Source organism: Selaginella moellendorffii, unplaced genomic scaffold (genome assembly GCF_000143415.4).
Source record: "Selaginella moellendorffii unplaced genomic scaffold, v1.0 SELMOscaffold_49, whole genome shotgun sequence".
NCBI lineage: Eukaryota > Viridiplantae > Streptophyta > Lycopodiopsida > Selaginellales > Selaginellaceae > Selaginella > Selaginella moellendorffii.
Window position 1 is genome coordinate 675,874 of NW_003314310.1, and position 15,213 is coordinate 691,086.

At 49.8% G+C, this 15,213-nt stretch overlaps 6 protein-coding genes across 9 annotated transcripts; 3 read left to right on the forward strand and 3 right to left on the reverse strand.

The window, feature by feature from the left end:
- Window positions 1-25: 25 nt before the first annotated feature.
- LOC9647793 (auxin-responsive protein SAUR40) lies at window positions 26-1,120 on the reverse strand. The gene has a single exon (XM_024686611.1). It carries the CDS (start codon window positions 854-856, stop codon window positions 389-391), a length of 468 nt encoding a protein of 155 aa, XP_024542379.1. The 5' UTR covers window positions 857-1,120; the 3' UTR covers window positions 26-388.
- Window positions 1,121-1,542: 422 nt separating this feature from the next.
- LOC9647963 (E3 ubiquitin-protein ligase AIRP2) lies at window positions 1,543-3,868 on the forward strand. Its single transcript, XM_002981456.2, has 5 exons — window positions 1,543-2,173; window positions 2,458-2,608; window positions 2,709-2,775; window positions 3,053-3,284; window positions 3,489-3,868. The coding sequence occupies exons 1-5, from the start codon at window positions 2,091-2,093 to the stop codon at window positions 3,697-3,699; spliced, it is 744 nt and encodes a 247-aa protein (XP_002981502.1). The 5' UTR covers window positions 1,543-2,090; the 3' UTR covers window positions 3,700-3,868.
- A 76-nt stretch (window positions 3,869-3,944) lies between these two features.
- Window positions 3,945-5,027, forward strand: LOC112350417. Its single transcript, XM_024686610.1, has 2 exons — window positions 3,945-4,203; window positions 4,453-5,027. Exons 1-2 carry the CDS (start codon window positions 4,108-4,110, stop codon window positions 4,903-4,905), a joined length of 549 nt encoding a protein of 182 aa, XP_024542378.1. The 5' UTR covers window positions 3,945-4,107; the 3' UTR covers window positions 4,906-5,027.
- A 1,478-nt stretch (window positions 5,028-6,505) lies between these two features.
- LOC9647794 (putative 12-oxophytodienoate reductase-like protein 2A) lies at window positions 6,506-8,081 on the forward strand. Its single transcript, XM_002981457.2, has 6 exons — window positions 6,506-6,762; window positions 6,815-7,053; window positions 7,107-7,328; window positions 7,392-7,452; window positions 7,508-7,746; window positions 7,800-8,081. The coding sequence occupies exons 1-6, from the start codon at window positions 6,579-6,581 to the stop codon at window positions 8,001-8,003; spliced, it is 1,149 nt and encodes a 382-aa protein (XP_002981503.1). The 5' UTR covers window positions 6,506-6,578; the 3' UTR covers window positions 8,004-8,081.
- Window positions 8,082-8,259: 178 nt separating this feature from the next.
- On the reverse strand, window positions 8,260-10,381 carry LOC9647795 (sugar transport protein 7). Of its 2 annotated transcripts, none has more exons than XM_002981551.2 (5): window positions 10,245-10,381; window positions 10,008-10,152; window positions 9,572-9,900; window positions 8,861-9,487; window positions 8,260-8,777 (listed from the first exon to the last, which is right to left on the reverse strand). In XM_002981551.2, the coding sequence occupies exons 2-5, from the start codon at window positions 10,141-10,143 to the stop codon at window positions 8,331-8,333; spliced, it is 1,539 nt and encodes a 512-aa protein (XP_002981597.1). In that variant the 5' UTR covers window positions 10,144-10,152; window positions 10,245-10,381; the 3' UTR covers window positions 8,260-8,330. The 2 variants fall into 2 exon arrangements, with proteins under 2 accessions (XP_002981597.1, XP_024542377.1); XM_024686609.1 differs by having other exon boundaries at window positions 10,219-10,381.
- A 296-nt stretch (window positions 10,382-10,677) lies between these two features.
- On the reverse strand, window positions 10,678-15,157 carry LOC112350415. 3 transcript variants are annotated; one of them, XM_024686607.1, is made up of 18 exons: window positions 14,399-15,157; window positions 13,996-14,322; window positions 13,801-13,941; window positions 13,619-13,751; window positions 13,449-13,562; window positions 13,321-13,394; window positions 13,193-13,267; window positions 13,043-13,135; window positions 12,933-12,993; window positions 12,551-12,883; window positions 12,364-12,490; window positions 12,211-12,310; window positions 12,088-12,157; window positions 11,883-12,032; window positions 11,730-11,825; window positions 11,349-11,665; window positions 10,877-11,278; window positions 10,678-10,822 (listed from the first exon to the last, which is right to left on the reverse strand). In XM_024686607.1, exons 1-18 carry the CDS (start codon window positions 14,462-14,464, stop codon window positions 10,751-10,753), a joined length of 2,751 nt encoding a protein of 916 aa, XP_024542375.1. In that variant the 5' UTR covers window positions 14,465-15,157; the 3' UTR covers window positions 10,678-10,750. The 3 variants fall into 3 exon arrangements, with proteins under 3 accessions (XP_024542375.1, XP_024542376.1, XP_024542374.1); XM_024686608.1 differs by having other exon boundaries at window positions 10,894-11,278; window positions 14,399-15,156; XM_024686606.1 differs by having other exon boundaries at window positions 10,678-11,278; window positions 14,399-15,155.
- Between the last annotated feature and the right edge of the window lie 56 nt (window positions 15,158-15,213).

Sequence of the window (15,213 nt, forward strand, 5' to 3'; positions counted from 1 at the left end):
AGGAAATCACTGGTAAAAGTCTGATTTTTTCTAACAGCTCTTCTTGATTTTGCGAGGTCCATGCCAGAGTTGATCGAATCGAAAGACCCTGCAAGGAAATCACTGGTAAAACTGTGATCTTTTCTAACAGCTCTTCGTGACTTTTGCGAGGTCCATGCCAGAGTTTCTCGAATCAAAAGACCCTCCAAGGAAAAATCACCGGTAAAAATGTGACAGCGTGAGTTTGCGGGGATCATGTCGCTTTCTTTGAAGAAATCGCGCAAAGAAAAAGGAGAAACTCGAAGATCTTACAAGAGAGATCTGCGAACCAGCATGACTCCATCATGATCAAAGAGAAGCAGTGCTGGGAGTACACGAAAAAGAAGGAAGAAAAGAGAAGCTTTTAAAGTCACCGAAAGGCACTCCGTATCAAAGCGATCCTTTTGCGCAGCGAGCGCTTCTCCTTTCTCTCGTGCTTGCTCTCGAGCGCCTCCAGGCGGAATGATTCCTCCGCTTGCTCCACCGCCAACTCAAACAGCTCCACATTGCACGGCAGGGCCAGGCTGCCACTCTGCGCGAATCCAAACTCCTCCTCGCACTGTTCCAGGAGGATCCTCACGGACGCGTGACCCAGGCAGCGAATCGGCAGCAGGAATCGCTGGCGGGCGCTCCCGACGTAGACCGGGAAGAAGCCTTTGCTGGGAGGATCGAGATCATCTATCACAGCGCGATTTTGAGAAGAAGAAGAGAAAGCAGGAGGAGGAGAAATCTGAGAAGAGGATTCCATTCTGGAGTAATCGCTCCTTGGCTGCTGCCATTGCCTCTGGAAGAGCGCCACAATGGCTCTCACTCGCTGGTGGAGATACGCGCAGCTCATTGATCACTTCTATGATCAAATTCGATCCCCTGGAAGTCGAATGCTCTTCTCCTCTCGGGAAACCTGCGAGTTTATATCCCCGGTTTGTCGGGATGCCGGTCAGGGGCGATCGATCGGTCGACGATGATGCAACACTGCGGCATCAATCACCGGGACGAAAGGATGAATCTTTGGATTGGTCCGCTTGTCGGACGATCCCAGCATTGTTCCAAATCTCCCAGAAACAACGAGCTTAAATCCAAGCTAGCATTCCATAGCCGTGATACTTCCCGGGCCAGCAAAGGTACTTCTCCGTGCGCAGGGGAGGACTCCTTGTCGTACTGCCTTGGCTGCTTGATCACAGAAAAATGGATCTCGGCGAGAATCCTTTGTCCGATCGCGCGGCTTTGTTCCAAAACAACGCGCGTCAATCCAAGAATCGAAGCCTTCCGTTCATCCAACACGTCAGCCCTAACCGACACGCAAGCCCTAATTTAGTCACGTCAGCCCTAACGGATCCGACGGCTCTTGCTCTTGCTATCGATCCGACGGCTCGCGATCTTGTTGACAGAGAAAGAGAATCTTTCAGATGAGAGGATCAGGATACCGCATTAGTTTAGGCTAAAATATCTCCGTATTATCTCGTTAATCTCTGCATTATCGGTGTGGATGAGAAGAAAAAACAAAGAGAACAAGGGATAGACAATCCAGTGCGAGGGGACCCATTTTTCGGTGAAGTGTTTGGAGACACGCCGAGGTAAAGCAAAGGGCAAGCAAAGAAGAGATCGCAAGCAAAGCTTTGGAGCGAGGGCGAGCGAGGGCTATGGCGAGCGAGTCAGTCGAGTGTGGGAGAATTTGTGGGCGGCGGCGCCGCTCCTCCCAGCCCGCGCTGTGGCGTTGAGTTGGGTCGCCGGGGAATGGGTGATTCTTCGCTGCATTCTTTGATTTCGGTGCTGCCCTGATCATGTAGAGGTAAAATTCGCTGTGCCTGCTTTGGGGATTTTTATCTTTTTTCTTGTTTGAGGGAGGGATGCATTGCGTGGTTTGGGCTGTCTAGAGGTTGGTCTCGTTTCATCTTTGCTTCTCTTTCCTTCCTCCGAGAAAAAGCTTGTGTATATAGTAGTCCTTGTACAGTTTTTTTTCTTTCTTTCTTGTCTATCTCTTCGAGGTTTTCTTGTGAATCCCCCTCTTTTTTTCCTCTTTTCTTCTTTCTTTTTCCTCTCTTTGCGATTGATTCCGGAAAGGGCAAACCAATATGTGCTTGCTTCTCGGCTATGGCAAATCCTTCAAGGAATCCCTCAAAGCTTTGGAAGCTGACATCCAACATGCCAACACACTGTAAGTTTCTCTCGAGCCTTAAAAACATGGTTTTGATCCATCTCTTTTATCTTCCTCGCGCTCGAGCTCGAGCTTATCTATCTTACACCCAAAACAACAAAGAAGATAAAAAAATTAAAAATTCCTCAGATAGTTGGCTTGCTTGTCACCTTGCGTTCTTGTCCCGTAACGATCATGCAATCGTTTTCGATGTCGTGTCAAGTTTTTTTCGAATCTCTGCATACTTTTCTTCCCTTTGTATTGAAACTAAGCTGTATACACTTTGTGTTCTTGGTTGCTTGCAGGGCTCTAGATTATCCTCGCGAGTACGATGGCGTCTGCCTCCAAATGCGGCTATCTTACAGCCCCGCCGCGCATTTCTTCCTATTTTTATTCCAGTGGGCCGACTGTAGCCTCGCTGGTGCTCTCGGCCTCCTCCGGATTCTCATCTACAAGGTAGAAGTTTGGAGAGTTTCCTTTGATCTTTTGTTCCGAGCGGTGCTTCTTGCTTGGATCAATCCGACTGACTTTCGCGCTCTCGTCTCTGTTTGATTAGGTGCTGCGTGATGGAACCACGACAATGTCAACTTACGAGAGGAAAGCTAGCTTGAGAGAATTTTACGGTGGGTGCTTTGTCCCTTTTCTCTCCTCTCTCTTGTGTGTGTGTGTGTCTTTCGAAAGTATCTTCTAGTGCCAGTAGTGCCAGTAGTCATTGTCTGCAAGTAGTCTCGGTCTACCAAGATGGAAAAAAAAAGGATTTCAGGATTATTTTATCTGGGATCTGATCTCATCTCTTGTTTTTCTTGCCATTCTTTACGATGCAGCGTACATATATCCATCTTTTTTATCTGTGATCTGATCTCATCTCTTGTTTTCTTGGTTTTTTTTTTCTCGATGCAGCGTACATATATCCATCGCTGCAGCAGCTTCCGGCCGTGCTGAGCGAAGCAGAGAATTCCAAACAAAAATCAATCTGTATAGAGCGGTCCAAGAAGAAGGAGGAGGAGCGGCTGGCTCTCTCCGATATCGACCTGGAGAGAGAACACGAGTGCAATATTTGCATGGAGACTTCGGAGAAGATCGTACTCCCCGGGTGCGGGCATTCAATGTGCATTCAGTGCTTTCGAGACTGGTAAGTTACGTCTCCCTTTGTTTATTCTTGTTACTCGCTCTGGTCGGTGTTTGATCCCAAGCTGTAGATCTGTTTGCTTTCGTTGTTTTGTCTCTTTTTCGTACAGTGTCCTTACGACTCTAGCTAGTGGAAGTCTTGATTCACTTGGTTGGAAGTCTTGCTTTGTGTTTTGCTCAGAAAGGTTTTGATCGTTTGGATTTGCAGGAACTTGAGGGCCAAGTCGTGTCCCTTCTGCCGTGATAGCCTGAAACGCGTGAACTCGAGGGACTTGTGGATCGTCACGGACAATAGCGATTTGCAGGACATGGTGACTTTCACCCGGGACAACCTCCAGCGACTTTACATGTACATTGATAAGCTCCCACTGCTCGTCTCCGACAGCGTCCTTGCTGCTTACGACGCTCACTTGAAGTAAAAATCGCTCGAGCAAGCAAGCAAGGAACACGACGATGGTCGAGCTTGAAGAGGAAGAGGAAAGAAAAAGTAAAAAACGAAAAGCAGAAAATCGCAGCAGCCATTCTAGTGGAGTGAAAATTTCTTATGAAAAAACTTGCTTAAGAAATAAACCTCTACATTGTATAGAAGAAAGAAAACTTGTGGAAAGTCAACTTGACCCGATAGACAAGTCGTTCTTTCTCCTTTTCTTTGTCAAACTTTCTTTTCACGCAACTTTTGACGAGAGATCCAAATCTTGACCGTTCTCAATTTGTGGCACATTTCGCTCGTAAAATTGGAGAAGCGCTCGAGCGATCAGTGGCTATGGCGCATATCTCTCAAAAATAAATAAAAGGCTTGGCTGTAGAAAATGTCGGAGGTGTGACAAATGGACTCGGGCCGGCTGACGGATTCCACATTGCAGACGCAAGCGACGAGAAGCAGCAGACGAGGCAAGCTCAGGAGCTCATCGTCGCCTTCTCAGGTAAACTTATTCTCTCCCGGGATATGATCCTCGAGTGAAAATTTCTAGATAGATCCACCATCCAAAGTTCTTCCTGGGTTGAATCTGTGAGAAGCGAGGCTCCTGGGCAGGAAGATCACGCAATTGGGTCTCGCGGGTTCCAATCCGATCCTCGAGATCGTGCCCCCATCGTGCCTAATCCCTCTCAGTGGATCGAAGTTGGGTGATCGTGTCAAGAAGGAGAGTAAAGTTTCCTATAATTCTTTCCAGGTGATCCGGCGGTGCTTGGTCAAGCTCAGGAAGTTGTCAAGCTCGTGGAGGTGGAAGCTAATGAGGCGGATGGATTGGCTGCTAACGCCGCGCAGGAAGTCGCAGTTCCGGCGATGGGGAGGGCCATCGCCAATGCTGGCGAGCGAGCTGTCCATGGAATCCATGGCGACGAGCTACGAGCATCTATCGAGCTCGCAAGTGAGCAGGATGTGGAGGGAGGCCGACACGATCGAGGTGCCGGTGTCGAGATTTACGAGGCAGAGGTTTTTCGCGAGGCTGATTGAGTTTTGCCAGTCGAGAGGGAGCAGTAGTGGCAGCAGCAGTGGCAGCGGGAGTTTTAGCTCCAGCTCGGGAGATTTGAGCAGCGTGAGCCTGGAGGAGTCGCCCAGCAAGAGGAAGAAATGGTGGCGCATGGATACGGAGAAAAGATGGCCCGTGCAGGGCTGGTGCTGATCAAATGCTTGGATCAACTTGGCAGCCTTTTGCTAAATTTGCCAAGAGAATAAATGCAACAGTTGGGCATTTTACAAAACTGATTTGCATAATTTCATGCTTTTGTAAATGGTTTAATTTTTCATTTTTGTGTGGAAAAAAAAAAAATTATAGTAAAAAAGATATTATAGTAAAAAAGAATCAAATGCAACAAGATGCTGGTATATTCTTCAAATGAGAAGCCAATGGAGAATAAATATTTTTTAATTTTTTTAATAAAAAAGTTATGGAGATGCCAGGAGTTGAACCCAGGCAAACAGAGCTTTGTCGCTTGATATAACCGCTACATCTCCCTTAATTTTCCATACACTAACAGAATGTTCAATATATTAATCGAATTGTCCTCTCCATTAAAACATCAGAAGTTGTCCAGGGAGGTTGGCATTTGCAATGAAAAGAACTGCAAAGTCGCAAGTCCCCTCCTCCACATACTCTTCTGCCTGTTCCCTGCTTAATAAAAGTCATCGTTAAGTTTGAGTTTGACTGTTTGGAGAAATCTAAGAGGCGAGCCTCACCATTCCTCCGTTGATCATGAGCGTTCTTCTGGAAGAACTGAAACGCGTCCGTCTCAAAGTTTGGCTTGTAGTACTTGTAGTATGGATCGTAGTTGAGGCTGGACATGCAACCGTAGGCAAGATCTCCTTCTCCATACGCAAGCTGATCTAGAGAGCCATCCTCTGGCTCGATCCATTGAATGTAACACCGAGAGAAGCAAAGAAGAGAAGAGATTGTGTGGATCCTCCAGCCCCATTTTATACTTGGTGTCTTTGGTGACGTGCCGATGACGTCAAGGCCATGGCAGCGTGGCAAATGGCATCCTTCGTTTAGGGCTGTTTGCGCGCGCATCTCTCTTTCAATTTCTTCTTCTATGGCGGCCAGATCGCTGCCCGTTGGAATGGCGGTATCAGGCGGCCTCACGCTGCTCTACTTGCTCAAGAATCGCCGCCACAGGCCCGACGATCCCCGCTTGGGGCTGAAATGGGTGTCGAGGGCGGTGAGGCGGATCGATTGCTATTGCTCCGCCATCCTGGACGAGTTTGAGGAGTGGGGGATCCGGCTGGAGCTGTTGGCCCTGATTGGGATCCTGGCATTTGCGGCATACTTCTTCTTCTTGAACGAGGAGAATCCCGAGTGCTGTCAGCTGCCGCCCAATCTCTTCTAGAGTGGAAGAATCCCGGCAAAAACTGAGAATCACTTGCCTCCAGAGCCGCTCTGATCCCAGGTAAGCAATTCTTTTGAGTCATCCGTGCAATTGGATTGGTATTTTGTGATTCCAGTGAGCAAAGAAGCGCTCCGAGAAGTCCATAGCTGGGGCAGAAAATTCTATTTCGTTTTTCAGGTATGTGAATCACGAATCAAGAGAGCATTGAGCTACCACATAAAGGCTTGATCTAGCAACTTGGAGTTAACATTGAGAGGCTAGAGAGCACCAAGAGTGACGAATCCCCCGCGGGCAATGGAGGACGAAGTGACGTCATTTGCACGTCACCATGACATGGGGAAGCTATACGAAGTCAAAGGAAAGCACGAAGTGATCCTCTGCTGAATATAAAATGGGGTTGAGTTCTTCTGCAAGATCCACACAATCTCTTCTTTGCTTCTCTCGGAATCGCCCACCGCAGTTTCTCTAGTCAATGGCTCCTCCATACAAGAGATTGCTCGAGCCAGTCCTGGTGGGCGATTCGCAGCTCCAGCACCGCGTCGCCATGTCTCCTATGACGCGCCTGAGGAACCACCCGGATCTGGAGGCTCCGGGAGATCTCAATGTGCTCTACTACTCGCAGAGATCGTCCAATGGAGGCCTCATCATCAGCGAAGGTATGCTAGAGCCTAGATCGTTCGATCGATGTGAGGTCGATCTCTCTTTCAGGGACATATCCCACCCCGGACTCTCGAGGCTACATACGAATGCCCGGAATATGGAGCCCCGAGCAAATCAAGGCCTGGAAGCGAGTCACCGATGCTGTTCATGCCAAGGGCGGGGTGATCTTCTGCCAGTTGATGCCCGCTGGTCGAATTTCCCACTCCTCTCTCCTCCCAGACGGGATGCTCCCTGTGGCGCCATCCGCGGTAAAACCCAGCGGATTGGTCCACGTCAGGGAAGGGAAGGTAAAATACCCACGCTCGTACTGGATGTGGTGAAAGTGAGAATCTCTGTCCAGGTCCCGTATGAAGTTCCAAGAGCTTTGGAGCTCGAGGAGATCCCCGCGGAGGTGGACAAGGTCGCGGCGGCTGCCACCCGTGCGATCGAGGCAGGATTCGACGGCATCGAGCTGCACAGTGGTAATGGGTATTTGATGCAGCAGTTCCTGGCCAAGGAGACGAATCTCCGGACGGACGAGTATGGAGGGAGCGTTGAAAACAGGGCACGCTTTGTCCTCGAGGTGACTTTCGTTGACTGGGCGCGCTGACCGTGGTTGACTCGGCTGTGGGCATTTGTTGACCAGGTTGTGGATGCGTGTGCAAAGGCAATTGGATCGCACAGGGTTGGGATCAAGCTCCAGCAAGGTGGGAGAAGAGTTTTACTTTGTCGATTTTGATTCAATGATCCTTGTGGAACTAGGTGTGACATTCAGTGGATTGGTCGAGCCAGAGGATGACTCTCTAGATCAGCTTGCGTACCTGGGTCCGGAGTTGGAGAAGCGAGATCTCGCCTACGTTTGCATGTCCAGCCTCAATTACGATCCATACTACAAGTTCCTGGGCCTGGACAAGCCAAACTTTGAGACGGACGTGTTTCAGTTCTTCCGGAAGCACTTCAAGGGAACGCTCATGATCAACGGGGGAATCCAGCCACAGAAGGTGAGCCGCAGTGAAACTCAAAGTTGAGAATGTTAACGATGACGTTGATACAGGCAGAAGAGTATGTGGAGGAGGGGACTTGCGACCTCGTCTGCTTTGCAGTTCTTTTCATTGCAAATGCCAACCTCCCACAGCTCCTGGCGGCGGGCCAAGAGCTCAACATGGGCGGCTGGACAACTTCTACATGGTACAGTAGGGATCCCATGGATGATCCCAAAGGATACACGGACTGGCCACTTGTTGAGGCTGCTCTGTAATTTACTCCACATTTAAAAGATGTCAGCATTTGACCAAATTATCTAAATTAATTTGGATGTGTTTCAGTTCTTCCGGAAGCAAATGCGCTCTAATTTAACAAAAAAAGCTATGGAGATGCCAGGAGTTGAACCCGGGCAAACAGAGCTTTGGCGCTTGTTCTAACCGCTACATCTCCGCTAATTTTCTATATACTAGCTTTTTTTGCTTAATTTTAATTATTATAGTTTCTGCCCTAATTTTTAACAAAGACAAACATTTTTGCCAACCTAACGACAGGTCCACTATGGTCAACGAAGATAGTACTAGGCGGTTGTATAGAAGAATTATTACTTGACCGCGAGCTGCTGCTCTCTGTCCACTGACGCCGGCGGCACGACGTTCTTCCAGAACCAGTGCTTCCGCCACACGTTGATCATCTCCTCGATGGGAACGTTCATGGTCTCGGGCAGCAGGAAGAAGACGTAGAGCGTCATGATCGCCTCCCACGCCGCGAAGAAGAGGAAGATCCCAAACTTGAAGGCGCAGAGCATGGCCAGGAAGCACTGGGCGATGGCGAAGGTGAAGAGGAGGTTCACTGCGACGGTGATGCTCTGTCCGGCGGAGCGAGTCTCGAGCGGGAAGATCTCGCTGGGGACGAGCCAGCCGAGGCCCCCCCACGACCAGCCGAATCCGAGAACGAAGAAGCAGACGAGGACGACGACGAGCGCTGAGTTTTGCTTGGAGAGGGACTCCTGGCCTTGGTACTTGACTGCCAAGATGATCGCAATGGCAACCTGGAAGCCAAGAGCAAAGATCAATCCGTGCTTGCGAAAGTTGGATGAATGGAAAAACTAGAAAGACAAAGAACTAGTTTTACCTGGCAGACGACCATGAGAACTCCTCCCAGCATGAAGAGCTTCCGACGTCCCCATCTATCCACAGTGGCGATGGTGAGCAGCGAAGCGAAGACGATCACGGCACCCGTGAGAACCGACGAGTAGAGCGAGGCGCTTCCTCCAAAACCGAGGCTCTGGAACAGCACCGGCGCGTAGGAGAGGATGGAGTTGATGCCTGTGAGGAGCTGAAACGCAGGGAGGAAGAAGGCCATCACCAGCTGAGGCCGGCTCCTCGGCTTGAAGATGTTTCTAAACGGGTGCTTCACCGTCTTTGCAACGTCGCTGGCCTCCAACAGGTCCTGGTACTCAGCTTCCACGCTGGTGGTTCCACGGATCTTTTCCAGAATGGCCTTGCCTTCCTTAAGATGGCCACGCTGGACGAGGCTGTTTGGTGTCTCCGGCAAGAACAGGCCCCCGAAAGTCATCAGAGATGCTGGAACTGCTGCCAATCCTAGCGAAAGCCTCCACCCCCCAGGCTTTATGTTTTGCGTTCCATAGTTGACGCAGTTGGCAATCAGGATTCCTAGAGTCGTGGCGAGCTGGAAGAGCATGTTTAAGCCTCCCCGGAATTTCGGAGGAGCCATTTCCGAGAGGTAAACCGGCACTGCCTGCGTGAAAGAATTGACAGCCAGCTTTAGTTCTACTTTCGCACGGAAAGAGAAAGAAATGTTTGTTTCACGTGAGTAACATACCTGGTTTCCAAAGCCAACCCCCACTCCCAGCATGATTCTCCCGATGATTAGCATTGCCAAGTTGACCGCTCCAGCGTTTAAGCCAGCACCGATGAGAAACGCGCAGCCCCCGATTAGAATTGTCGGCTTCCTTCCAAAAACTCTGGTCGTGTAGGAAGCTCCGAAAGTGGCAATCAGGCCGGCAATGTAGAGCGAGGACGTGAAAGCTGCGAGGCCCTGATTGTCATACTTGCAGTAGTGGTCGTCGGTGGAAGCGGTCGGGCTGTGTTTTCTCCGGTAGACAACTGGGAAGAACTCCTTGAGGAATGGATCCATGGAGGTCACACCTCCTGCAAGATAAAAATCCCATTTTCGTCTAAGTACCATCTAACAAAATACGTTTTTTGTCCAGAGACTGTATATATGAGAAAAGGGGGAAACAGAAAATGACCCTTACCCGAAATCCCAATATCATAGCCGAAGAGAAGCCCTCCACTGGCAGCGACGATACAGGCAAGGACAACATAGATGGTAATCCTGGCCTCGTAATTGCTAGCTCGCTCATCAGCGCCTATGAAAGCAGCTCCAGCCATAGCCAATATCTAAGTAGGGAGCAAAAATATTGTCAACAGAAAAGGGAATGGAAGATAGGACGAGCTCTCTCTCACTTTTTGTCCTCCCAAAACGAAATCACCTCGTCAGCCTTGAGTCATGCTGTCGAAAGAACTAAGGAAAAGGAGAAGAAAACTCTGGACGACTTTCGAAAAACTCCCTTCCTCAGATGCGGGTGACCCTGAAGAACACAGCGTGAGAAAAGCAATAGAAAAAAGAATAAAGCTTTCCTGCAGTGCGGTGCGCTCCGTCCTGCTGCGATCTCCACCGATGCCGGAGATTAAGTTAAAGTAGTCCATAAGATAATGCGAAAACGCGAATCTTGGCGCTCATGCAAAGTTTGAGCTCTGCCTACGCGCGACTTTTCCACTAGTGATTCATCTTCTCATCTTTTTTTTCTCTGGCCAAAGACCCTGTTTGCATGCCAGCGTTCCTAAGTATGGAGAGAGAGAACTGTAAGAACGAGCGAAAATAAGCAAGAGGGCGAGGCTACCTCTAGGAGATAAGAGACCGGATGGAAATAGGAAGCCCAGCTTCGTACATTTGCTTCTGGAAAAACAGCTTAATGACAAGCTGGAGCTGTGAGAGCTAACTATTCTCCCAAACACTTGGTGCCAATGATCTGTTGCCTGCTGTTGTTGCTGTGCCAAATCGCGGCGGCTGCGATGGAGAGAGGTAAGTCCAAAAGCTCCGGCAAATGAATTGGTTGCTCACGGCTGAGAGTATAGCACCTGTTGTCTTGCTTGTAAACCTGTGGCTGGAGTTGTAAACGTCGTCTTCCAGGATGGTGTAGAAGCCGCTGGCACCGCCGGTGTTGTCGTCCAATCCGGCCCTCCACGAGTGGCAGCCCTTGCAAAGGTGTCGAATTGCCCCGAAGAAGAAGCAGGTTGTGGTGACGAGGAGGCCAGCGAGCAGTAGCGTCCGAAAGTGAAGTTCCCACCATGGACGGACTGCTCCGTCGCCTGTACACATGCCCTCCCCGTCGCCTTCGCCGCTGAACAGCGTTCGGTCCGAGCAGTCAAGTCGGGCTCCACAGGCGCTGTTGTATGACTCGCAAGCCGAGTGACAGACTCGAAGTCTGTTGTCACCATCCATATCGCATCTCTGAATTGATATCTGTGTAGCCAAAGGAACAAGGAAAGGAGATCTCTCAGCCACAAACGAAAAGAATTGCTGGGAACCTTACCCAGCATGCAAGTCGCTGAGCCGCGGCAGCACAGTAGCCATTATCAAACATGTTGAGAAACGATCGGCCGTTTGGTATGAGGCGGTTGTAGTTGGGCATTACAACCGCTGCTTCCAATTGTTGCAGGATGCTGGCTTCACTGGGTGCACAATGCTGGCCACGCGCATCGCCACTCAGTACGTCCCCACACAGGGACAAACTGGGAATGAGTGCACTGCTGTTTTGGCATGTGTAACCGGCGTAGTCCGAGCATCTAAACTCGCACACTCCATTGTCACACACACCACCATGTAAACTGCATTGTTCGTCGCAGCTAGCTGCAAAGCAAAAGGGAAGTTAAAGAACACTCTTTGTCGTTACATAAAGCTAGAGCTTTTATACCTGTTGAGCAATCCAGTCCTGTATATCCAGTTTCGCATTCACAGACGCCAGATGACGAGCAAGTTCCGTGACTACTACAGCCATCCGGGCATGTTCCTGATAGCCATCAATGTCAGAAAAGAGGCAAGGATGAAGGCACGAGGCATTTCTTACTTGTGCCGCAGTCCTCGCCGTCATATCCAAGAAAGCAGCTGCATTTCCCTTGAATGCACTCGCCATTAAGATTACAGCCATTAAGGCACTCTCCAGGCATTGAGCGCACCTCATCACACAGCTCCGAATAAGCTGGACATATCAATTCTCCTGCCATAGTTTGGAGGGTTAAAGCACCAACCAACACCATCAAGTCAACTCGTACCATTGAAATTTGGAAACTGAATGGGACCACCTTCCCGAGGACAAGATTTCCAAAAGCTATCCACCGCAACCTATAAAACGGTATATCAAACCATATAAATATCTTCTTGAATAAAATGCCCACCTCCAATCTATCCCCTACACATCGGTGTTGGTAACAACCATTCCCCTGAGTCAAAGTTCCTCTCACAAAACCCGTTCGAACAAGGGATGATGCCATGCATCTGAAACATATATCCAGAATTATTAGATTCCAAGGAGAAAAAAGACTATTTGCCTTGAATCATGCCCGCGCATTTCGCCGAGCATCTTATCAGGTACACGAGCACTGTTGACATCGGTGCATGAACCGTCAGAATAGGCAACAAAATACGCACAATAATCTGCCAAGGAAGATTGTCCACCTGAGAAGCAAACCAAGGAAACCATGAAAAAACAGAAACCGAGCAGCTTGGATCACTTGCCTTTGTTGGGCTCCAAAAAGTAGCGCGCCCAATTCGGAAGGTCGCCCGAGTATCTAACTATTGGGCAGTAGCCTTCGGCCTCTCTATTATATGTACAACCTGAAGAGTGTGTTGAGTTACAAAAGTACGCTCCCTTCCACTGATTACACGGAGATGTCAGAAACGCTTCTCCTTGACTTCGGCCCCAGTCAAGCTGCTCTGCCATGCTGTAGTTTGCGCGATACCAGCCACTATCTTCTAATAGTGCTAGTGTCATAGCAGAGACGACTGAACGAGTATCGACAGAGCCTGTCATGATCTCATTCATAAGAAGCCGTTTCTCCCAATGCGAGCCTGCAAAGCGTAAAGTAAAATCGAAATTCACTCGAACATAAAGAAATACCTGCAGTGCCCCTCCCCCCTCCATCTTCGAGTTCCAACCCGCCTATTTCAGTGGAATAAGCCTGTAACAAGTCTGTACTTAGTACTAGAACCATGAAAAGGAAACGATACCCCGTAGTGTTGGCGAGAATGCATCACTACACGGGGAAGTACAACGCGTGTAACAGCTCGTTGTAACTTCGAATCGTAAGACTGGACAACCACCTGCAATCACAAATAAGTTTAAAGATCAAGTCCCAAAAGTTATAGCTTTTGTATTACCTCACTTCTCCTGCGTTTCCGCTCATCGCGAAAATGAGCGAACGCATGAGGATCAAACCCAAGAACATGCATCACCTAATAAACGGCCCAGTTAAGCTTCTTAAAGACAGGAAAAACACGACACAAACCTCGTGAATCAAAGTGGCAGACAATAAAGTTTCCGCCTCGGCAGTCAGATGCCTTGGCGCAACATTGACATGACCTGCTCACAAAAGCACAACGTCAAAAACATCAAGCGGGAAAATAGGCATGCTACCAGCAATAGCTCTTCCCCACTGATCGCGTTCACACGCAACTGCCCATGCGAGCGTGTTACCAGTGGTAGGCCTCGTCGTGACAAGTAAAACTAAATCGGCTTCCCAGACACCCTCTGGAAAGACAAAGCTCGTAAAGAACTCCAAAGCAAGAAAAAGCGTAAACGCGTACCATCAACATATTGCCGGGGCAATTGCACGCCACCATCCTGACCACACGCTGAATACCCACTCAGCCTTAAAGGTCCTTTCACGGGCTCAACCGAGAGTGTTCTTCTAAACCATGAAGCAGTTTCGCCAAGAGCCTGCTCAAGTTGGGAGCTCACACACAGCCACTTACATCGAATGCTTTACCTCGTGCAGGCGCTGCTTTTTATCCTCCCCGGAGATGTCATCAACTGTGCAGTTGTACCAACAATCGCCATAGACAGGAGGATCGGCTCGGGAATTACAGAACGGCACTTTGTGTCCGTCACCCGAAGGAGGCTCACCAAGCTGCAGGAGAGAACGCGTATAAAAAACGACCTCTTTCGCATATAAAAAACACACCTTGACAATGTCTCCGACTTTTCTGCAGTCTCTGTCAGGCGAATGGCCAACAGCGTCGTAATTCAAGAAGATCCGGATTGGTCGCCGCCCATCTAAGCTCAGCTCGTCCAAGCTCATCAATCTCCGCCCCGTCGCAGCTTCCTTGTTGTTGCGCCCATACATTTGCGGAGTGACTGTGTACTCTTTCAATCCATAGCGCCTTCGCTGCTCTAAAATCTCCCCGTGGATACACGAGTGAGACTGCGGGGCACCAATCTCCTCCCGATGCTTCCCGCCATAACCCAGCTTACTCGACGCGGCAGAAATCCAGCCGAGAAGAAAAAAAGCCTGGAAAACATGACAAACCAAGCTGTCAGCTCGGCCCAGCAAAGCGAAGAAACGAAAGAGAGAAGAAACCATGTACCTCAATAAGAAGAAGTTTCCAGAGGAGCCAACGAGCTTGGAAAGGTCCAGCATAGTAGACCTTCATTGCACTCTTTGCCGCCTCCTCCTGTGTGTGAGTCTCAAGCTACTACACCATCATAGACACCCACGATTCAACCCAATCTTTGGATCGAGCTGACAAAATCTGGGCTGGGAGCTGCGAGGCTTTGATCCGTGGCAGCGTCTGGAAGCCATAACGAGCTACGCCTCGCCCTGCCCCTAGCTAGAAACCCCTGGCTTGCTTCACGGCAACGCATTTGCGCCCCAAACCGCGTGGAAATCTACCATAATCTCGGCGACGAAGCCATCCCACCATTCCCCGAATGTCAGCAAGCAATGCCGCCAGCTCCGGCGACGCCGGACACGACCCCGGCCAAGACTCCCTGGAATCACACCCACATTGTGCTTACGCTGGCCGCATCGCCAAAACCCCAGCTCCGCCGCACGGCGCCGCCGCACAGGACTGGCGAATGCGAACCCTAGAAGCCGCGGGGCGAATCCCTGGATCGAGGAGGAGCTGGGGCGATCGCGGCAGCGGCACTGGCGGCCGGATGGACAGTGAAAAGAAAGGGATGGAAGAAAACGAGAAGTAGGGCCTCCACACCCTGTGCGCTGCGCTGTGCGATGAGCCCTGCCCCCTCTGCGAGTAAAATAACAAGAGGCTGGAGCCTCCCTGTGTGTGGATTGTGTGTTATGTGAGAAAATTACACCAGTGCGCCCTTCCCTTTCTATTCTATGGTATTCGCAAAGCAAAGCCCGAGAGCTCTAACTGGATTGGAGAGGCGGGCGTGAAGT